The sequence below is a fragment of the Zingiber officinale genome, chromosome 1A, assembly GCF_018446385.1.
Source record: "Zingiber officinale cultivar Zhangliang chromosome 1A, Zo_v1.1, whole genome shotgun sequence".
In the NCBI taxonomy this organism is placed as follows: Eukaryota; Viridiplantae; Streptophyta; class Magnoliopsida; order Zingiberales; family Zingiberaceae; genus Zingiber; species Zingiber officinale.
In genome coordinates, this window is record NC_055987.1 from 9,224,210 (window position 1) to 9,247,110 (window position 22,901).

Here is a 22,901-nt window from a genome sequence, read left to right on the forward strand (position 1 = left end):
CGAAGACGTTAAAAGTAAAACTCCAGCTGTTACTAAAACATTTATCCATGTAATGACTTTATTGCAGCGCTACATATATTAATATGTAGAATTTTCAGATCTCAGGTTAGCCTGCCATCACTCATCAAATTGCACACGTGTACATTAGGAAAAATGTTATTTCAAAGTAATGGTACCAGTTGTTGTGACACCTACTATTAGGGCATCCATAATGCCGCGTTAAAGCGGCGTTATAACGCCACTGTTGCTTTAACGCGGCATTGTGAAACGCCGCGTTCGTTCAAACCGCTTGAACGCGTTCAGTATTCTGAACGCATTCAAGCAGCATTGGGGTGGGCCAAGGCTGGCCCACCCCATGCTATATTTTATTATTATTTTTTAATAAAAATATAAACTCTAAAATAAAAAAAAAACAGAAGACAACGGCTCATTTAAAAAACAAAAGCAACGGTTAATTCAAAAAAAAAAACGACTATTTAATTTAAAATTTTTAATAAAATGATTACTTTTTAACGGTTAGTTAACGGCTAGTTTGAAATTTTGACTATAAATATCCATCCATATGTGCACATATTTTCATTCCCACTCACTATTCTTTCAATTTCACTCTCTAAATTCTCTCCCCGTCTATTTTTTCAAGTTCCTACCATCTTATTTTCTATCCGAAATGGATGAAAATAATAGGGCATTTTTTCCAATTTCTTGAATTCTACAAACAACTCGCAAGAATATTCATCTTTCCAGAATCCACAAATTCCACCAAATTATCAATACCCATATCCATTTCCCAGTATGCCGTTTCCTCCACAAAATCTTCAAAATGTCCAAGGGTTTGGAAATTATGCCCCTCGAGGTCCATATCAACCGCTTCCAGCCGAATATTGGCAAAACATGAGTCATCCATATTTCACGCCGTCGGTTGTTCATGGATATGGTACCCCGCACACAACTGGTATGTCTTTCACTCCTTCAATGTCGAATGAACCTGCAACTCTGACTTTTGTCCCGGAAACTCAACTTTCCGACCGTGAATCCCCAATTGAGGTGGTCAATTTAGAAAAGACGGTTTCAAATGCTGAAGGTACAAGAAAGCATTCAAGTTGGACAAAGGTTGAAGACGAGGTCTTAGCGAGAAGTTTTGTCACTATCAGTGATGATCCAATAATCGGCAATGATCAAAAGGCGGATGCTTTTTGGGGACGGGTTGCAAGCTACTACAATGAGAATCTTCCCCAAGGTTCAAACACCAGAAGTGCAAATGTTATACGGTCACATTGGCACAATACAATCCAAAAGAAGGTATATCGATTCAACGTAAATTATAATAGTATTTATAGTTCATATCGAAGTGGTCACAGTGATGAAGATATATTGAGGTTTGCGTACGAAAAATATCTATCTGAAAACAATGGTGTTGCATTCAATCTCGAACATGTGTGGAGAATTGTCAAAGACCGTCCAATGTTTACTCCACAGTCCGCTGATCACTTTGTGGCCACAAAGAAGACGAGGACCTCAGAGTCGGGAGCAAGCAACACCTCCTCCAACCAAGATGTGAGTATCGACCTGGATTATGAAGATACTCGTCTAATAGGGCAAAAGGCAGCAAAAAGAAAGGGAAAAAAAGTAAAATCGACCATGGAAGACCTGACAGTAAACTACAACAATATTATCACAAAGTTCACTGAGTACACAAGCGTGAAGAAGTCCGAAGTCGATTTGAAACAAAAACAACTCGAAGCAGAGGAGATTAAGGCAAAAGCTGCATTGTCCAAATCTGAAACTACAACAATATTGAACAAAGACACCTCACATATGACAAAGGAGCAACTTATCATACATGAATGCCTATGCAAGGATATTAGGTTGAGATGGAATATCTAAATTGTTTACTCAACGTTCATTATCTAGTATTATTATATTTTCGAGTGATTGTAATTTTTAATTATTATATTTCTCATTTCGATTAATATGATTTTTAATTATTATAATTTTACAAAATAATCGTTATAAACAAGCCTTGAAAACTAACTGTTACAATTAGTCGTTGGAAACTAGCTGTTACAACTAGCCGTTGGAAACTAGTTGTTACAACTAGCCGTTGGAAACTAGCCGTTACAAACTAGGCGTTACAAACTTACCGTTACAAATTAGCCGTTGCAACGCGACGTTGCATACTCATCATTGCAAACTAGCCGTTGCATGAGAAAAACAATATATATAGACCATCATCCCATTTCTCAAACACATATACTAAAACGTGTTTCCTCCAAAAATGTCTCATTCTACAAGCAGCTCTAGCTTAAGTTCCAGCTCGACAAGCGAAGACGAAGTCCATGTTGAAATCGATGAGCAAGCTTATGATCCGGGTGAAGAACTTATGTTATTGGTTCTTCAACAACACCAACAACTTATGGAAGCATATCAGAGGAGGGACATGCGCAGAAGAAGGTTCGTCCAAAGAAATCGTGAAGCCGGGCATGAGAGACTTGTCAATGATTATTTCTCTATAACTCCGGTATATCACGATGAAATATTTCGAAGATGATTTCGAATGCGAAGAGAGTTATTCCTCCGGATAGTAAATGCATTAGAGAATCATTCAGCATTTTTTCAACAAAGGGACGATGCTGTACGAAGAAAAGGGTTGTCACCACTTCAAAAATGCACCACTGCGATTCGTCAACTGGCTTACGGAGTCCCTGCCGATCATCTTGACGAGTACCTACGTATGGGTGAATCAACTGCCATCAGGTGCCTTTTCAAGTTCTGCGAATACGTTGTTGAAATATTTGGTGATAGGTACTTGAGAAGGCCAAATGCTGATGATGTTCAACGTCTTCTTCAAATGCATGATGAGAGACATGACTTTCCTGGCATGTTAGGTAGCCTTGATTGCTATTGGAAATGGAAAAATTGTCCAGTTGCTTGGAAAGGTCAATTTACAAGGGGGCATGAGTCACCAACAATCGTACTTGAAGCGGTCACGTCTCATGACTTGTGGATATGGCATGTATTTTTTGGGGTCGCCGGTTCACGTAACGATATTAACGTGTTATATGAATCTCCCATATTCAACAACATCTTGCAAGGAAATATGCCGGCGATTAATTTCACGGTGAACGACACTACATATACGAAGGGCTATTATCTAACAGATGGAATATATCCCGAGTGGGCTACTTTTGTTAAGGCTTTTCCTTGCCCGGAGGATCCCAAGAGGAAGTTGTTTAAGGAAAGACAGGAGTCTGCAAGAAAAGATGTTGAACGGGCATTTGGGGTGCTCCAATCTCGATGGGCGATTATCAGAGGTCCAGCTCGGTATTGGTATAGGAAAAAGTTAAAACAAATCATGTTAGCATGCATTATTTTGCATAATATGATTGTTAAGGATGAGGGAGGTCACGTGACAAATTGGTACAGCGAAGAAGGTGACGAACCCGCACAACCTATCCATGGCTCAAATCGAGGATTTCAGGATTATCTTCGAACAAATTCTGAGCTACGTGACACTCAAGTTCATCACCAACTTCGCGCCGACTTAGTTGAGCATATCTGGGGGCAATACAACAACAATCCATGAATTAATATTTAAAATAAATTTTATTTTCTCAACTTTGTAATTTTAGCCGCTCAGTTGTAATTTCGTTTTCCCAATTTTATAATTTTAGGTGTTCAGTTGTAATTTCATTTTCCCAACTTTATAATTTTAGGTGTTCAGTTGTAATTTCGTTTTCCTAACTTTACAATTTCGTTTTCCTAACATTCTAATTTCGTTTTCTCACAAACATTTATTTTATTTAATAAATATATTTAAAAAATTAATATTATTTTTGAAAAATAATAAAATTTTATTTTTAAACGTAAAATTACTATTAAAAATAATAATAATTTAAATATTTTAAAACATATTTAATACATATTTATTTAATATGATATAATGTTAAAATGAGTGAGTGGATGGTGGGACCCATGAATAATGGGTATTAACGTTAAAAGGGATGTGGGTGAAAGAAAGATGTTGTTATAATGAATATGTGACAGTGGACCCCATACTTTTTGATGATGTGGTGGGTGTTATAATGCTAGAGCATTGTGGATGCTCTTAGAGACTCCAGCACAATTCAGGTGACAAATATCTAGGAGGAATGAGCTAAGACTATTTTAAAAGACATTGTAGTTAATTTGAATAAAAATTTTAAATGACACTTTCATTTAAAAAACTCCAAAAAAAAATATCAAACATTAATAGTAATAATATTATTAGTTTATTACTCTATAAATTTTTTTCCTAATTTTAATAGCATTTTAATATATTTGAAGAAGCAAAAATAAACAATGAATAACATATTTGAACTCCTTGCAATTTCAGAAATCCACTAGAATTAAAATGAGTATAATCGAAGCTCTCTAGGTCGATCAGTGGATTTTGGTCAAAACTCACTGATGGACCTAAAGAGCTCCAATTGCACTCATTTTAGTTTCTATGAATTTCTAAAATTACAAGAAGTTCAAATATGGTGTCCATTATTAATTTTGGTTTTTCATAGATGTTAACATGTAAAATGAAAGAATCATCAAAAACACCCACATTGAGCCTGATATTGAATCATATCAGACCCAACATGGATTTTTTTTGCCGATTCTTTGATTTGATATATTAACATCTATGAAAAGGCGAAATAAATAATGGACATCATATTTGAACTCCTTGCAACATTAGAAATCCATAGGAACTTAAATGGGTACAATCGGAGTTCTCTAGATCCATCAGTGGATTTTGACCAAAACCCACTGATGGACCTAGGGAGCTTCGATTGCACTCATTTCAGTTCCTATGGATTTCTGATGTTGCAAGGAGTTTAAATATGATGTCCATTATTTATTTCGCCTTTCATAGAATATATAAAATCAAAGAATCGGCAAAAAAAATCCACGTTGGGCCTGATATGGAATCATATCAGGCCCAACGTGGGCCTGATATGAAATCATATTAGGCATATCAGACCCAACTTTCATCAACGCTGGAGCTCTGTTTTTGAGGTTTTTCCTAGCCAGAAACTATTAGCTTTTATAAAACCACGTAAAACCCTTAAAATGAAATGCACATTATTTTGCAGGCAGGTGCATTGGGAACTACTGTAAAGGAATCACAAAATAAGATCATTGAGCTGCAGTATTTGGTAGAAGCACTCAGGTACTTGTCATGTTACCTTAATAATGATATGAAAATTTTTATTAAACATTAAAGACACTATGAACCTTGAACTGAAAAACATAAATTTTCATTTCTAGAATTGAGCTTTTAACCTTGTCTAATTGCTGGTATACCTTACATCATAGTCATTTGTAAGGTTACTATTTGTAATCTTGATGGATTATAAATAAGTTAACAAAATATGAATATTTATGAATATTGATAAATTTCTAAGATGGCTTGAATTAAGTAGAGTTGAAGGTGTTAGGGGCAAAGAAGATCAAAGAAATCTCCTCTTAGAATAATTAATATGATTTAAATAGTCTGAGGATTACTAGTGGTAGAGAATATGCATTCAGTGATGAGATGAGATCCATTTAGTCAGATCCAAATAACTCACAAACAGAGCTCCTGCTGTAAGAGATGGCCTAGTCAAAGATCAAGGTGTTTTGCACTAATGTACCATAACTTGGCTTTCCAAGTTGGGCCTGATATGATTCTATATCAGGCCCAACGTGAGTTTTTTTGTCGATTCATTGGTTTTATATATTAACATCTATGAAAAATAAAATAAATAATGGATGTCATATTTGAACTCCTTGCAACATCAGAAATCCAAAGGAATTGAAATGGGTGCAATCGGAGCTCTCTAGGTTCATCAGTGGATTTTGACTGAAACCCATTGATGGACCTAGGGAGCTCCGATTGTACTTATTTCAGTTCCTATGGATTTATGATATTGCAAGGAGTTCAAATATGGTGTCCATTATTTATTTCACCTTTTTATAGATGTTAATATATCAAATCAAAGAATTGGCAAAAAAAACAATATTGGACCTGATATGAAATCATATCAAGCCCAACATGAGTATTTTTGACGATTCTTTCATTTTGGATGTTAACATCTATGAAAAGACAAAATAAATAATGGACATCATATTTGAACTCCTTGCCATTTTAGAAATCTATAGAAACTGAAATGGGTACAATTAGAGCTCTCTAGGTCCATCAGTGGGTTTTGACCGAAACCCACTAATCGACTTAGAGAGCTCCGATTACACTCATTTTAGTTCCAGTGGATTTCTGAAATTACAAGGAGTTCAAATATGTTATTTATTGTTTATTTTTGCTTCTTTAAATGTATTAAAATGTTATTAAAAAATTGACTAATGTTATTCATATGTTCTGCATGCTGATATAAAAAAGAGAAGAGAGAAAAAAATAATGGAGAAAAGAAAAACAGTAGAAAAAGTCAAATTGTCAAGAGGGTAAAATAGGAAATGCACTTAAAAAGGTACGTTCTTTGGTAAATATCAAAGTAGCGTACGCCTTTTGGTAAATTTAGATCTCTACATGTGTCCTTTGGTAAATTGTCTAATTTTTAATGATAATTATTTTTATTACTTAATATGCATCCCCTTCAATTTAAAATCCTAGATCCGTCTCTATCCATGTAAATGAACAATGGTACACAACATCATTTTTCTATAGTAAATTACTTTCGTCTTCTTCTTCACCTGGCTTGTGCATAGATTTCGCCAAAGGTCATTTGGGATTCCCTTCTAATTCTTTTTGGTGTTTACAACTTCCCAGTTTGTTCATCAACCATGAGGAGGGTTCTACACTTAGCGTCAGGCATTCGTCGTTCCAAGGAATCTTTAGCGAAGTCGGATTAGTCTTGGGAGTGGACATACCTAGGTTTCATGGTTGCAGCAACTTAAGATCTATTTGGGAGGAAGTGAGGACAGGTCAGTAAATAGAATGTGATATTTAGGTGACGTTTGGTTTAGGGGTTTGGGAATAAAGGAATGGATTCATTACTAAACCTTGTGTTTGGTTGATGGGAATGAAATTAAAATTTTGGAATGAAACCTAAAAACTTGGGTATTTATGAAACACACCTTCTCCCTTTGGTTTTGATGGGAATGAGAATAAGAATGATAATTAAGTTTTTGAAAAAATACCCTTAAATATTTGTTCAATTTTTCTTTCATATCACTTTCTCTCTCATCATACTTTCTCTCTCCTCATTCTATCATCATAATTTCTCTCTCATCATATTTTCTCTCTCCTTAATCTCTCCCATCATACACTCTCTTTTTTTATTCTCTCTCATCACACTTTTTCTCTTCATTCTCTCTCATCATCCTCTCTCATCACACTTTCGCTTTCCTCATTCTCTCTCATCATGCTTTCTCTCCCATCATGTCCCCTCGGGACAATGCGGTGGTTAAGACATGGGATATTGTCACATGAGGTTTTGGGGTGAAAACTCGACATGTTCGAGCATGCCTCCCCCATGCCTTGCCACCATATACTGCCACCATAGTAGCCACCTTGATTTATCTTCTCCGTGTTGGCCTACGGACGGGTTGGCAGGGGCGTTAGGGGCGAGCGAATCGCCTTTTGCCACATACTTTCTCTCTCATTATACTTTTTTCCTTATTTTTTCTCATCACACTTTCTCTTTCATCATGTTTTTTCTCTCATCATACTTTCTTTCTTCTGAATTTCTCTCATCACACACTCTACCTTTTCATTTTCTCTCATCATATTTTCTCTCTCATCATACTTTCTCTCTCATCATATTTTCTCTCTCCTTATTTTCTCTCATCACACTTTTTCTCTCATCATACTTTCTCTCTCCTCATCCTCTCTTACCATGCTTTTTCTCCCACCACACTTTCTTTTCTTATTTTTTCTCAGCACACTTTTTCTCTCATCATGTTTTTTCTTTCGTCATACTTTCTTTCTCCTCAATCTCTCCCATCACACACTCTCTCTTCTTATTTTTTCTCATCACACTTTCCCTCTCTTCATTTTTTCCCATCATATTTTCTCTCTTGTCACACATTATCTCTCATCATATTTTTCTTTCACATTCAACTTTCTCTCACATCTAATTTTTCTCTAAAGGTAAAAAGAAAATTTTAATTTATTCCGATAGAAAATATTCAACTTACCAAATATTATTTTTAATAGTGATATCCATACTTATATACATTCTCATTCTACAATATTATGATTTTCATTCCTATTCCGATTCCTATAAAAAACCAAACGTCATCTTACCATTATTTGGGAAGGAGGTGAGGGGAGGGAGGGGGGACCTTCTCTTATCTCTCAAATGAACTATTCCCTTACACTCGATATAAGGAAGTTACCTTTATTTTTTTTCCATTAATGAATCTCTTGCCTCGAAGCCGACCCAATAAGGTGGTCCGTTGACATCAGTGAACTAATCCGTGCCCGGCCTATTTATAATACTCTGCTGCTTGTATCACTTGAGGAGTTGGCCTCTCCGTTAATCTTAGCTGGATTAATCATGGCCTTTCTTAATTTTAATTCCTTGCAAATAAAGGTAACCACTATTTTGTACACATATAATAGATAAATAAATAAAAACTCGAGTCAAAATCTTTATAACACAGGATTGATTTATAATTTTTACTTAATTGTAATGTAATTAGGATTTCTATGTGCAACAAAACTCAGACCAAAACCTACAGTCGCAATTAGGATCCTCTAATACCCAAGTTGTTTAAGATAATTTAGGATGCGATAGATCTCAAAATGCATATTTCAGGTGTAAAATGAAGCTCTCTCACGGGATTACATTTCAAAATGATGCAACAAAATGATCAAAAAAAATCCACTTGGCTGAGCCAGTGAGGATAAGAGTTATCTATTTATTTATTTATTTTTTAGTTTTGCACCAACCAATTGACTTCAAAGTCAAATTTGTTAAACCATTTTAGACCGAAATAGGCCCCAAAATGCATAATATTTTAGATGTAAATGAACTCAGACACAGGGCTTTGTCTCAAAATGACACGACAAACTGATTGATTCTGAAACCAACTTTAGACATCGTGCGAAAATTACCACCAGTCACATTTGAAGCTATTGATTTTGTTAGTGAAAATTACTAGTAAAGTGATTAATCAGATTGGATAATGTTGAGTTTGGAATGATCAATTGAGTCCCATAAAAGTTTTTTTATCGATCATCAGGATAAATCGGAAAGTATTCGTAGCGAGCAGCCCAATAGTCCAACATCTTTTAATTGCGTGTCCAATTTAGAGAAAAAATTCCTACAAATTCATCATAACTATGGCTCGAACCGCGAATACCTAGGTGACAACCTAAATACCTTATCACTATATCATAACCCCATGGGCTAACGACAATTACTAGTAGCCCCATATCGAAATGGTAACGGTTAGGAATGGTCAGACTTATAGATCAAAGGGGTTCAATTCAATAGGGATTGATCCTGTCCGAACCAAGAGTCAGCGGACGCTGGGCACGTGGCGCTCTCTGCTGGATCCTCGAGTGCTCCGGCGAACCTGCAACAAAATCGAGCCGGGAGGGGTGTCCCGGCGACGGTCCTCCGACGCTCAAGTCAGGTAAGTGGTGGAGAAAGTGGCTGCCCAATTTGTATTATGCGTACCTTTGGCGAAGTAATAGCCTCTTTATATAGGACGGAGAAGGAACTGATGCACGCCCACCGAGGTGCGTACGTGTCAGCAACCCATACCACGGTATGCACTTGTCAGAGAGCTTACCTGACACCATGCTGCCACAGTCCGAGCATGTTCTTTGATGGGACGGCAGGACCACCCGTTGTCAGACTAGAAGTATGGCACAGCCATACGACTTGACGGCTGTCAGAAGATGTCCCCGTCTTTTACCCACCGGCCTGCCGGGCGGGCGATGAACGTCGTCCGGACGGCCTTGATTCTTTGCGCCGTCCGGGCGGCACATCATTCCGCTCGGTCATTACGCACTGCTTTATTTGAGCGTCGGACCCCTGGTCCCTACCAGGGTGCCTTTTACTATCAGATTTCCCTTTCTTCTGAGTCCGGTCGGCTTGCCCTTTTCCGGCGAGCCACTGGACCCTTTGACCTCCCCTCAGCGTTGACTCCTTATGGGGTTCCGGATTTTTACCGCCGGATCACTTGCCTTCCTCTCGAGTCTAGTCGAAGGAGGCAAAGTCCGACTGACTGGACTGCCAATCTGTCGAACAATGATCATTGCCTTAGGCCGCTCGGCCAGGCATAAAGATGCTCATCCGTGCGGCGATATCTGTCTGTCCGGCGATACTTTGTCCATGCCTTGTATTTTCTGGGAATCGATGTCCGTTGTTCTCCCACACTACCCATCACGTGCTCTGCGCACGGTAAGGGGAGCTCATTAAATGCGGCTAGTAACCGGCTGACACGTGGCGACCGTGCATTTGTCAGAGTATGGCGGTTGCGTCACTTCCGATGGGACAGCCGCCGTTTGAAACGGACGATCCGATGACAACCTCGATATCGACGACCTGGATCGGACGGTGGAGATCGTTTCCGGGCGGCGATATAAGACCCTTGACTTCGTTTCCGCCGCATTTCGTCTTCTTCGTTTCCAGACTCTTGTCATTCCCCCTCTCGCCGGCGACCTTGTTCTCAGACTTTCCGACGATCACACGGCTTCTTCCGGTCATCTTCCTCGCCTGTAATAGCCTTTTTCTCGCTTCAGACGCATTCTTCTTTCTGTTAATCATCCTTTTCAGCCGGTTTTCTTCCATTGCTTGAACCATCCTCTTCTATCCCGCATTCTGGCCTTTCGATCATGACCAGTACCTCGCAATCAACCGGCGGTGCTCCGGGTCTTTGGTACTCGAACATGGAAAGTCGGTTCGACGAGGAAGACGCCATGCGCCTCACTCGAGCATATGACCTACCGACCGACCACGAAATAGTGTTAGCCACGCCTTCCGATCGGCCTAACGATCCTCCGCCCGACACTGTTGTCTTCTTCCGGGATCAATTCCTGGCCGGACTACGTTTTCCTCCTCACAAGTTTTTCTTAGAAGTTTGCAACTATTTCCGCATTCCGCTTGGCCAAGTAGTTCCTAATTCTATTAGGTTGCTGAGCGGAGTGGTAGTTTTGTTCAAACTGAACGGCATTCCCTTAACCCCAAAAATCTTCCACTACTTCTACTATCCCAAGCAAGCTGAGTGGGGCACCTTTGTTTTCCAATCTAGGATAGGCTTCGTCCTTTTCGATAATATGCCGAGCTCCAACAAACACTTGAAGGAGCATTTTTTCTATATACGCTTTCCCGAGTGGCCCACTTTCCGCACCAAGTGGCAGACGGCTATGCCTACGCAACCGGAGCTCGGCAAGTTTAGAGGTGACGCAGACTATCTCCATGCAGCCGAACAGCTAGTCGGTCAGCGCTACCACATTGACAAGATGCTTCTCCCAGGAGTAATGCATATATTCGGCTTGTCTTCTACACCAGCCGATCTGCCTTGTAGCATGAATAAGCTTCCCTATCTTCCCCTTTATTTTGTTCTAACTGATTTATTCTCTGCTTCTGCAGCTGAGGTCATGTGGCGGGCCAGAGCCACCGAGAAGCTCAAACTGAAGGCCGCTCGGATTGAGGCGGTGACGAGCCAGGAGGCCGCCGAACGGGGCATTGCTCCGGCTGATCCGGCCGGCGAAGAAGGTGAGGGGACGCCAACGGTCCCAGAAGCCCCGGACGCCCCTGCGCCACGGCAATATAAAACCTGCGAGTGAAGCTGAAGTGGAGGGCCGTTCGGCCGATGATGTGCCGCTACGCACGCGGAATCCGCACCCGCCTCTACACTACCTGAGCGGGGTGCAGATGCGCCGGTGCTGTCCGAAACAGTTTCTCTAGAGAGTACCCCGACCCCTCAGGATTCTCCGAGGGCCAGCTTGGAAGTGCCGCCGTCCAGCCCTTCGAGGACTCGACGACGTCTCAGGCGTTTAGGCGAGCTACCCACCTCTTCTGCTGGCGGGCCATCTCAGAGCGGGCCGAGCGGCCAGAATTTACTTAAAACCGTTCTGCGCCTCCCTTCAGAGGCGTACATGGCTGCCGCCGATCGGCCGGTGTTTCCTGAGCAGATGATCACCCTGACGGGCCCTCTCGCACAAGCTTGGATAGATGCTCGGAGTCGGATAGCTAAGTTGACTCCCGGGCAGCTCGGCGACAGCAACCTTCAATCAGCCACCGGGGTATAGCCCTTCCCTCTCTTATTTGAAGTTTTTACCCTGTTCGTGTTTGCTAGCAGAACTGGGTGGAGCAGATCGCCATTAGCGATCGGTTGGCCGAGCTGGAGGAGGAACTGAAGAAACAAAAAACAGCGGGGGACGCCAGGCAGTCGACGGCCGCTCTGGAGAAGGCCAAGAAATCGCTAGAAGCCGAACGGAAACGAGCCTCTGATCTGGCGAGCAAGGTCGTTCGGCTTGAAACAATGATTAAGCAGCGAGACAAGGAGATCCAGACGGCGACCACTCGGAAGCAACAGGCCATCAACGATATGGACCACATGAAGGTGGAGATCCGGGGGCTGGAGCAACGCATCAAGGACCTGGATGCTCTGCTGGCCACCGAAAAAGAGAGCCGCTCGGCTGATCTCCAAAGATTCGATGGAGACTTGAAGGATCTCCAAGCTGCTAGCGACGCTGCCCATGCAGCGCTCATGGAGTATCAAGAGGGGGAGTCGGCCCGCTCGGACGAAGTGAGGAAGGCGTTCCTCCGCTCGGAAGGCTTCGGAGAGAAGTTTACCGACAAGATATCCCTCACGTTCGAGGAGGCCATCAAGGCGGCGGTGGGCTATCTAAAGACCAAAGGTCACCTGCCTACCGAGCCGACTATCCCCGAGGATCTGGCGAGCGTGATGGACGCCATCCCCGACGCTCTTTTTGATTTCGATGTGTGAGGAGCGTTTCTGAGAACCTTTTTGAATTCCCGCCGTTCGGCCCCGCTTATCTATGTAATGACTTTTTTGGCTTGCATATTAGATAATCTTCTGCTCCTTTCTATTTTAGCAAGAAATTTTTCCCTCGTCCCAACTTTAAGTGTCTCTCGATATTTATCGCCGGAGCTCGACGGCGCGGATATTTATAGCCGGTCGGCGCGGCTCTCGATTTTTCGGTTCGTCCGCTCGGATTAGTTAGAGACGCCGGCTCGTCTCTCGATATTGATCGTCGGAGCTCGACGGCTCGGATAGTTATAGCCGATCGTCGCGGCTCTCGATTTTTAACGACGGGGCTCGTCGGTTCGTCCGCTCGGTTTTTATAGCCGGTCGGCGCGGCTCTACGGTTTAACGTCTGGGCTAGACGGCGCGGATATTTATAGCCGATCGGCGCGGCTCTCGATTTTTAACGACGGTGCTCGTCGGTTTTCCGCTCGGTTTTTATAGCCGGTCGGCGCGGCTCTACGGTTTAACGTCTGGGCTAGACGGCGCGGATATTTATAGCCGATCGGCGCGGCTCTCGATTTTTAACGACGGTGCTCGTCGGTTTTCCGCTCGGTTTTTATAGCCGGTCGGCGCGGCTCTACGGTCGAACGACCTTGGCCTTCCTTTCAAGTCTAGCTTGGATAATTACCCCCTGGCCGAACGGCTCAGGGTCCACTTCGTCGAGTATCTTGGCTCGGATAATATACCCCCTTCCGAATGGTACGGGGCTTCCGTTTTTAGAGCGCTTGGCGCCAATTTGATCCGTATACCTCCGGCCGAGCGGCTCGGGGCCTTCGTTTCAGGCAATAACCTCCCTCTATCATCCTGAACAGCGCAGGGCTTTGGTTTCCTTCCTGCCACACTAGTATGCAGCCCGGCCGAACAGCTCGGGGTCTTCGATTTCGAACGCTGCTTATATTCTATACGCAGCCCGGCCGAACGGCCTGGGGTCTTCAGGTTCGAGCTCCCGGCTCGGATATAAACCTCCCGACCGATCGGCTCGGGGCTAATTAACCTCCGGCCGAACAACGCGGGGGCCTTCGTTCGAGCCTCCGGCTCGGATATAAACCTCCGCCGATCGGCCGGGGCCTTCGTTCGAGCTCTCGGCTCGGATATAAACCTCCGACCGATCGGCTCGGGGCCTTCGTTCGTCGAGCTCTCGGCTCGGATATTAAACCTCCGGCCGATCGGCTCGGGGGCCTTCGTTCGAGGCTGATCTCCGTATATACCTGGAAACCTCCTGCCGACCGGCCGGGGCTCTGTTCAGTCTCGACTCCCGTGGATATAAACCTCCCGGCCGATCGGCTCGGGGCCTTCGGGTTCGAGCTCCCGGCTCGGATATAAACCTCCCGGCCGATCGGCTCGGGGGCCTTCGGGTCACGATGATAATGCCTTATATTCGCTCTTTTGACTTTTCATCTCTGCATTTCAAGTATTTAGTCGAAAAATGAAATACACAGGGTGATTTACAGTGATACACCTTTCACCCCGCCCGGTAAGGCTGGAGGTGGTTCGCGCTCCACGGCCTATCTAGCTGCCGTCCGTCCTCATCCTCCAGATAATACGCGCCCGAGCGGAGCTTTTCGATGATTTTGAAAGGGCCTGCCCATGGAGCTTCAAGCTTGCCGACGTCGCCGACCGGCTTGACTTTCTTCCAGACAAGATCGCCGACTTGGAACGATCTGGGAATTACGCGCCGGTTGTAGTTTTGCTTCATCCGCTGACGGTATGCCATCAGCCGAACGGACGCCTTTGCCCTCTCCTCTTCTACCAAGTCCAGCTCCATGTTTCTTCGTTCGGCGTTGTCATCATCATAGCTCTGGATCCTGGCTGACTCAACGCCGACTTCGACCGGTATGACAGCCTCACCGCCATATACCAAATGGAACGGTGTGACTCCCGTCCCTTCTTTTGGCGTCGTTCGGATGGCCCACAAGACGCTCGGCACTTCATCCGAGCCGAGCGCGCAGAATACGAAGAATTTCCCGGTTGGCGACTTCAGCTTGACCGTTGCTCTGAGGATAGGCCACGGACATGAAATGTTGCTCAATGCCGTAGCTTTTGCACCAATCCTCTAACATCTTCCCTGTGAACTGCCGCCCGTTGTCGGACACTAGTCTGCGAGGGATGCCGAACCGGCAAATGATGTGTTGCCAGATGAATTTTTTAACCATTTGTTCAGTGATCTTTGCCAGCGGCTCGGCCTCCACCCACTTGGAGAAATAGTCTACCGCCACTAGTAAAAATTTCCTCTGCCCGGTCGCCATCGGAAATGGACCCACAATATCCATTCCCCATTGATCGAACGGACATGAGATGGTTGATGCCTTCATCTCCTCTGCCGGTCGGTGGGAGAAGTTGTGATACTTCTGGCATGAAAGACATGTAGATACTGTCCGAGCGGCATCTGTTTGTAAAGTTGGCCAAAAGTATCCGGCCAAGAGGATCTTCTTGGCCAATGAGCGTCCGCCCGGATGACCCCCGCATGATCCTTGATGTACTTCCTGGAGGATGTAAGCTGAGTCCTCCGAGCTTACACATTTTAGCAAAGGACGCGAGAAAGCTTTCTTGTAAAGCTGATCTCCGATGAGTGTAAACCGACCGGCTCTCCTTCTGAGGAGCCGGACTGCATATTCATCGGATGGTGTGGTGCCCGAACGGAGGAATTCTATAATAGGTGTCCTCCAGTCACTTGGAAACGCGAGGCCTTGCATCCGGTCGACATGCGCCACCAGCAGCGTTTTTTCAATTGGTTGCTGAATGGCGACCGGCGTTATTGAGCTCGCGAGTTTGGCTAACTCATCGGCCGCCTGGTTCTCCGTTCGTGGGATCTTCTGAATAAGCACCTCTCGGAAAGTAGCTTTGAGTTTTTCAAAGGCCTCAGCGTAGAGTTTGAGCCGAACACAGTTGATTTCAAAGGTGCCGGAAAGTTGCTGAGCGGCCAACTGTGAATCAGAATAGAGTGTCACCCGACCTGCTCCCACATGCCGTGCTGCCTGCAATCCGGCTATGAGGGCCTCATACTCTGCTTCATTGTTAGTAGCTTTGTAATCTAGCCGGACGGATAGGTGCATCTTTTCTTCCTGAGGTGAGAGTAGTAATATTCCGATCCCACTCCCGAGCCGAGTGGAGGATCCATCCACATATATTTTCCACATAGCTTCCGGCTCTGGCCTTTGCACTTCGGTCACAAAATCAGCCAAGGATTGGGCTTTAATCGCCGAGCGGGACTGATATTGGATGTCAAATTCACTTAATTCTGTCGTCCACTTGATAAGCCGTCCGGACGCTTCTGGATTCAACAGCACTCTTCCGAGTGGACTGTTCGTCCGGACAATAATGGTGTGAGCCAAGAAATACGGTCGTAGGCGCCGAGCGGCTAGAACCAAAGCAAAGGCCAACTTCTCGAGTCCAGTGTAACGAGATTCAGCATCTTTTAAAATGTGGCTTAGAAAATACACCGGCTGTTCTTCGTCGTTCGCCCTCATAAGTGCTGAGCCTACAGCATGCTCAGTTGACGACAGATACATATAAAGTGACTCACCCCCGACCGGCTTGGCTAACACTGGCAGAGAATTAAGATATGTCTTCAACTCTTCAAATGCTCGGTCACATTCTTCATCCCACTGGAACTTAGTGGCCTTGCGCAGGATCCTGAAGAATGGCAGGCTCCGGTCAGCGGTTCTGGAGATGAATCTGGATAAAGCAGTTATCCGACCGGTCAACCTTTGCACTTCTCTTGTATTTCTTGGGGGCGGTATGTCTTGCAGTGCTTTAACCTTGCCGGGATTTGCTTCGATTCCCCGCTCGGTCACTATGTACCCCAAGAAACGCCCTCCTTTGGCTCCGAACAGGCACTTTTGGGGATTTAGCTTGACTCCATATTTGCGCAGCGTTCGGAAGGTTTCTTCCATATCCTTGAAAAGATCGGCCGCTCGGACGGATTTGATAAGAATGTCGTCCACATAAACTTCCAAATTCCGCCCGATCTGCTCCTTGAACACCTTGTTCATCAAGCGTTGATAGATGGCCCCGACATTCTTCAATCCGAACGACATCACATTGTAACAATATGTGCCGTCGGCCGTTACGAAGCTTACTTTTTCTTGATCTTCCCGGGCGAGCGGCACTTGATGATATCCTTGGAGCGTGGAGCATAACGCAGGAATAAAAGTCATAGTAGATATAATTGACCTGCTGGTAAAAGCCTCCTTTTAAATCTCTGTCCGGACTCCTGGACCCCTCCTGGACGCTAAGACTGCGTCGATATGGTGAACTCTCGTCGAAACTTCATCCTCGAAGTTTTTCCACCTCCGGCACTAATGGGATTTCGGCCAGTCGTCACAGTCCCTCAGCTTCTAGGCGTCCGGTCGGACATGCAATTCATGCTGCGCTAGGCTCGGCGAAATTCTGGGTAACTCATGTGTCGACCTAAGACATCATGATTTCGTTGGAGGCATTGAATCATCTTCTCCTTCTGTTCTCCCCCGATCGAGGCGATAAAGTCGTGGCCTCCGATCGGGATGGATCTGGACTTCCTCCTTTTCATCATAAATTAAAGCAGGAGGTTTCTCGTTATGGCGTGTACCTCAATTCGGGCGCCTTCCGAGAACAAGCTTCGCCCGGATCATCTCTATATAGCACCACCGAGCTCTGATCTTCCCGCACTTCTCCTACTTTGTCCTCCACGGGAACTTTATCTTCGTGGAAGGTTGAGACAACCGCCCGGAATTCGCCGAGCGCCCAAAATGACGCTGTAGGATGAGGGAGAGTCGACCACCACGAAGTTTATTGTCCTGGTCCTCCCGAGCGGCTCTTCTCCCACGAGGTGGTTTGTCCGACCCAACTAAGGTTCAGAAACCCGTGAGAGCGGGTCGTCTTGGCAAGGCTCTACGATCAATTTGGCAGATCGAACGCCTTCTGAATATGATGTTGACCGAGCTCCCGTGTCAACAAATATGCGGTGAATGGTGTAATTTGCTATTACCGCTTTAATGAGCAAAGCGTCGTCGTGGGCACTTCTACTCCTTCTAAGTCCCCGGTCCGAAAGTGATTTCAGTCCACTTGCGCTCTTGGTCGCACCGCATGGATCTCGCAGGACGCCCACCTTTCGGCTCCTTGGAGTCTCCTCCGGGCCACCAAGAATAACGCTGATCTCGCCCGGAAGTATTGCTCCTATTTTCCTCCTCCCGAGCGGACGGTCGTGACTGTTCTTTGGACGCCCGGCGATTCTCCCGCCTGGAGATCGGTGCCGATCGGGTGTCTGGCGATGTCGCCCCTGCGGGTCCGGCCACTTCATGAGTCCTACGCTCTGTCGATGGAGGCGAACGCCGTCGACTTTCCCGACAGGATCGACACAAGGGAAGGCTTCGCAATCCCTCGTGTTGTGCGTATCCGTCTGGTGGAAGGTGCGAACATAGGGTCCACCTCTTCTTTAGCTTGGGCGAGTGGCGCCACTTCTTGTGCGATCCGCGTGAGGATCGAATTGCTTCGCCCTCGGTCCTCCGGGTGGTCTGAGCGGCGTCTTTGTTCCGCCGCATGAACAGTGCGCACTTACCGAGTTTTTCCGAAGCGGCTTGCTTCTTCCACATTTATATATTCGTTGGTCCGATGTAGCATGTGATCATAATCTCGGGCGGCTTTCGGATGAGCGACCGGAAGAAGTCCCCATCCACAAGGCCTTGCGTGAAGGTATTCATCATCGTCTCCGATGTGGCCGTGGGGATATCCATCGCCACTTGGTTGAATCGCTGAATATAACGCGATTCTCTCGGCTCTTGCTTGATGGCGAATGCTGACACTTGTCTTTTGATAACGCCGACTACTGGCGAAGTGGTTGAGGAAGGCCTTTCGAATTCCTTGAAGCTCGTGATGGATCCGTCCGGCAACCTCCGAAACCACCGCTGAGCCGATCCCAGAGGGTGGTAAGGAAGACTCTACACTTTACTCCATCGTGTATTGATGGAGCGTGGTCATGATATCGAACTTACCCGGATGATCATCCCGGTCTGTTGTTCCATTGTATTCGCCGATCGCTGGAGGCACGTAGTGCTTGGGCAGAGGGTCTCGTGGGATAGCCTCCGAAAATTGGCGATTGATCCGCTCGGGAGGAGTCCGCGGGAGCTTTCCCTTCCTGCCATCCCGCCTTGGCATTTCATCCGAGGAAGATCCTCTATCTCTTCGGTGGTATGACTTCAGGGTGCGAAATAAGGCCCGATGGAATGCGACGGTGGTCGGAGGTTCCGCTCGGCCACCGACGCAGATGTTGCTTGTTGCTCACGGCCGATGCTTTTTGTTTTGCTCCATGAGTTTGGCCTCATCTCGACCAGGCCGAGTTCTTCTTGAAAGCGCCACCGCAGTGTTGTCGCCGGCCTCGCCCATTGTTCTTGTTCAATGCAGGAGCGTTCCCACAGGCGCCAATTTGATCCTGTCGAGAAGCTGGGGACGTGGCGCTCTCTGTGATCCTCGAGTGCTCCGGCGAACTCGCAACAAAACCGAGGGAGGGGTGTCCCGGCGACGGTCCTCCGACACTCAAGTCAGGTAAGTGGTGGAGAAAGTGGCTGCCCAATTTGTATTATGCGTACCTTTGGCGAAGTAATAGCCTCTTTATATAGGACGGAGAAGGAACTGATGCACGCCCACCGAGGTGCGTACGTGTCAGCAACCCATACCACGGTATGCACTTGTCAGAGAGCTTACCTGACACCATGCTGCCACAGTCCGAGCATGTTCTCTGATGGGACGGCAGGACCACCCGTTGTCAGACTAGAAGTATGGCACAGCCATACGACTTGACGGCTGTCAGAAGATGTCCCCGTCTTTTATCCACCGTCTGACTGGGGTGCCCGGCCCGCCGGGCGGGCGATGAACGTCGTCCGGACGGCCTTGATTCTTTGTGCCGTCCGGGCGGCACATCATTCCGCTTGGTCATTATGCACTGCTTTATTTGAGCGTCGGACCCCTGGTCCCTACCAGGGTGCCTTTTACTATCAGATTTCCCTTTCTTCTGAGTCCGGTCGGCTCGCCCTTTTCCGGCGAGCCACTGGACCCTTTGACCTCCCCTCAGCGTTGACTCCTTATGGGGTTCCGGATTTTTACCGCCGGATCAGGGATATTCCTTATAAGGATGTTTAAGTGTTTTAAGGATATCCTTGATTGGGATGCTCCTGTAGTGTAATTTATTACATGGATATTCTCGATCGGATGTTTTCAAAGTGTACATGATTGTAGTCTTGTGTGACCTTTCCAGTGGTATTTCCAAAATGAGTATACAATAATGATCTTTTTAGGAATATTTCCGATCTAAAATGTTCCTAAATTGAGTGTACGACTAAAGTCCTATATAATTTTTATAAAGATTTTCCAACCGGAGATGTTCCTAAAGTAAATGCATGACTAAATTCCTAGTGTCATATTTTCGAAGATGTTCCTAGTTGAAGATATTTGCAAAATAAGTGCACGATGAAAGTCCCATATGATTTTTCTATGGATGTTCTCCGTTAGGATGTTCACAAAGTAAGTGAACGACTTAAGTCTTATGTGATGTTATCGAGTTATCTCCTCTTGGCGTATGCTCAATCAGAAGTGTAGCCCATGTGGCTCGATTTTTGTATGATGCACTTCCGGCATGGTTTGTATTCCAAATGAATATATGGAGGTAGATAAGGGTGTGATCCAATAAATTGTTCGCAATCGAAAAGATGACAACGTGAAGCTCATTTAACATTCACGTTGTAGTAGCTACTACTATTAGTGCTGGAAATACCAACTAATCGAATCTGATTTTGATAATGATAAATGGTTCAAAGTTAAGCTGTGTTGTGATATAATAAGTTTACCTGAGTGTACAAGCAAGACCTAGTTGAGGCTAGGCAACGAAATCTTGGTCAAGGGATTGAGCACGAAGTTCTGGTCAAGGTATTAGGCACGAAGTTTTGGTCAAGAGATTGGGCATGAAGTCCTGGTAAAGGGATTAGGCACGGAGTTTTGGTCAAGAGATTGGCCATGAAGTTCTGGTCAAGAGGATTGGACACAAAGTTCTGGTCAAGGGAGAAGGCATGAAGTCCTGGTCGATTGGACTAGGTAGAATACTTGGCAGATTGAGGACATTGGGTAGAAGTCCTGGGGGTCGTGTACACAAGACGGAAGTCTAGGCGGGTCGAGGATTGGACGTCGTCCCGGAAATCAAGGTCAGATGTTGAGCAAAAGTCTATGTAAGTACCTCGTGATAGTTTTGATGTGATAAACCAAGTCAGAGTTAGGTCATGTTATCTTTTGATGTATTGGGTTTAAGTGTGCAGGAAATTAGGAGCACAGGAAGTTGAGCAAAAGACGCAGCTAGCGAGAAGGACGGTATGAGAGAGAGTCGACAGGTCTGGTGCATCTGAGGGACAAGGCGCTGCGAAAGAGTACGTTAACGAACGAGAAGGAAGTGCGTGGCATTTTCGAGGAACGAGAAGCTGAAGTGAAAGATTGCACGAAAAGGCCGAAAAATGAGTTCGAGTGAACCCTATTCTAAATTGTCGAAATCACCCAAGCGAGCAGAGCCGGAGCAGAAGACCTGGACTCCGAGCACTCGGACTAGGTCTGGGCGCCTAGACCCCGGGGCATCCCTAGTCCAGGCACCTGGACGCCGGGGTAGCCCTAGTCCGGCGCCCGGATGACGGGGCAGCCCTTGTCCGGGCGCTCGGACCCCGGGGCAGCCAGGGCGCCCTGGGCTTGCGCCCTGGTCGAGGCTGGTTCAGCCCGGTCCAAGCTCTCAGACCTGGTCTAGGCGCCCATACCTGGTATAGGCGCCAGGACCAAAAACTTTATCGAGTCACCAATTGTTGTGATTCGTTGCGACGTGGATAAAGTTTTATCCACGGTCAGGCACCGAGAACCCTTTCAAGCGTCCGGATCAATGCTATAAATATAGCCCAGGTCCTGTCGTGTTTTTAACCTTGTGTCTAAGTGTTCAGGAGCTTAGGAGCACAGGGAGCCGAGCAAAAGACGCAGCTAGCGAGAAAGATGATACGAGAGTGAGCCGACGGGCTCGGTGCGTCTGAGGTACGAGGTGGTGCGGAAGAGTACGTGGGCGGACGAGAAGGAGGCGCACGGCGTTTCCGAGGGACGAGAAGCCAGAGTGGAAGATTATTCGAGAAGGCCGAAATTGGGTTCGGGTGAATCTTATTTTGGTTGGCTGAAATCACCCAAGCGAGCGGAGCCGGAGCGGAAGACCTGAATTGAGGCGAGCAGCACCGGAGCAGAGGGCCCAGACCAAAAGTCAACTTTGTTGACTTTAGTGGTCCGAGGGCCCGGAACCATTCCGGACGCCCGGACCAGTCCGGGCACCCAGAGCCATTCCGGGTGCCCGGAATTGAATCTTGATCGAATCGCTGTTAAACGCGATCCTTTGCGAAGGGGATAAAATTTTATCCCCTCCCAGGTGCCTGGAACCCTTCCAAGTGCCCTGACTAAGGCTATAAATACAGTCTTGGTCCAGAAGCTTTTCAATTCATTCAAGAAAATTATAACAACACTTGTGCGCTTCTATTATTTTGATTAGCTTCCTTCTTTCTGTGTCTACACTGCTATAAAAGAGGCTTCTTCGCCTGAAAGAGAATTTAGTACGATCGTCTTTCTTGGATTAATAACCTCCCCGGTTGTAACTAAGTCAAAATTCTGGTGCCTCTACTTTTTCTAGTTCTGTTTATTTAATTTATGCAAGTGTTACTTTAAAAGTCCGTGAAGGGTAGTTTGTTTCTATTTGTGCAGGCTATTCAAACCCCCTTCTAGCCGACCAACGCATTTCCAACAACATGTTCAACAAGTTTGAAATCATAATGGACTAAATTGGCGTTTTAGATACAATTAGGGTCAAATTATAAAATTATCAAGGAAATATGTTCTTAGAAAATTTTTAATTAATCCAATTGGTAAGAACTTATACTAGATTTCAAAATCGT

General features: G+C 45.4%; 2 protein-coding genes across 2 annotated transcripts; both read left to right on the forward strand.

Annotated features, from left to right (window-relative positions):
- Nucleotides 1-792: 792 nt before the first annotated feature.
- On the forward strand, nucleotides 793-1,884 carry LOC121996365 (glutathione S-transferase T3-like). Its single transcript, XM_042550320.1, has one exon. It carries the CDS (start codon nucleotides 793-795, stop codon nucleotides 1,882-1,884), a length of 1,092 nt encoding a protein of 363 aa, XP_042406254.1.
- Nucleotides 1,885-2,554: 670 nt separating this feature from the next.
- On the forward strand, nucleotides 2,555-3,583 carry LOC121996369 (protein ALP1-like). The gene has a single exon (XM_042550333.1). It carries the CDS (start codon nucleotides 2,555-2,557, stop codon nucleotides 3,581-3,583), a length of 1,029 nt encoding a protein of 342 aa, XP_042406267.1.
- The last annotated feature ends 19,318 nt before the right edge of the window (nucleotides 3,584-22,901 follow it).

What these genes read in the sequence shown, in the direction of transcription:
- LOC121996365 (XM_042550320.1), top strand. Translation starts at nt 793, where the DNA reads ATGCCGTTTCCTCCACAAAATCTTCAAAATGTCCAAGGGTTTGGAAAT.
- LOC121996369 (XM_042550333.1), top strand. Translation starts at nt 2,555, where the DNA reads ATGCGAAGAGAGTTATTCCTCCGGATAGTAAATGCATTAGAGAATCAT.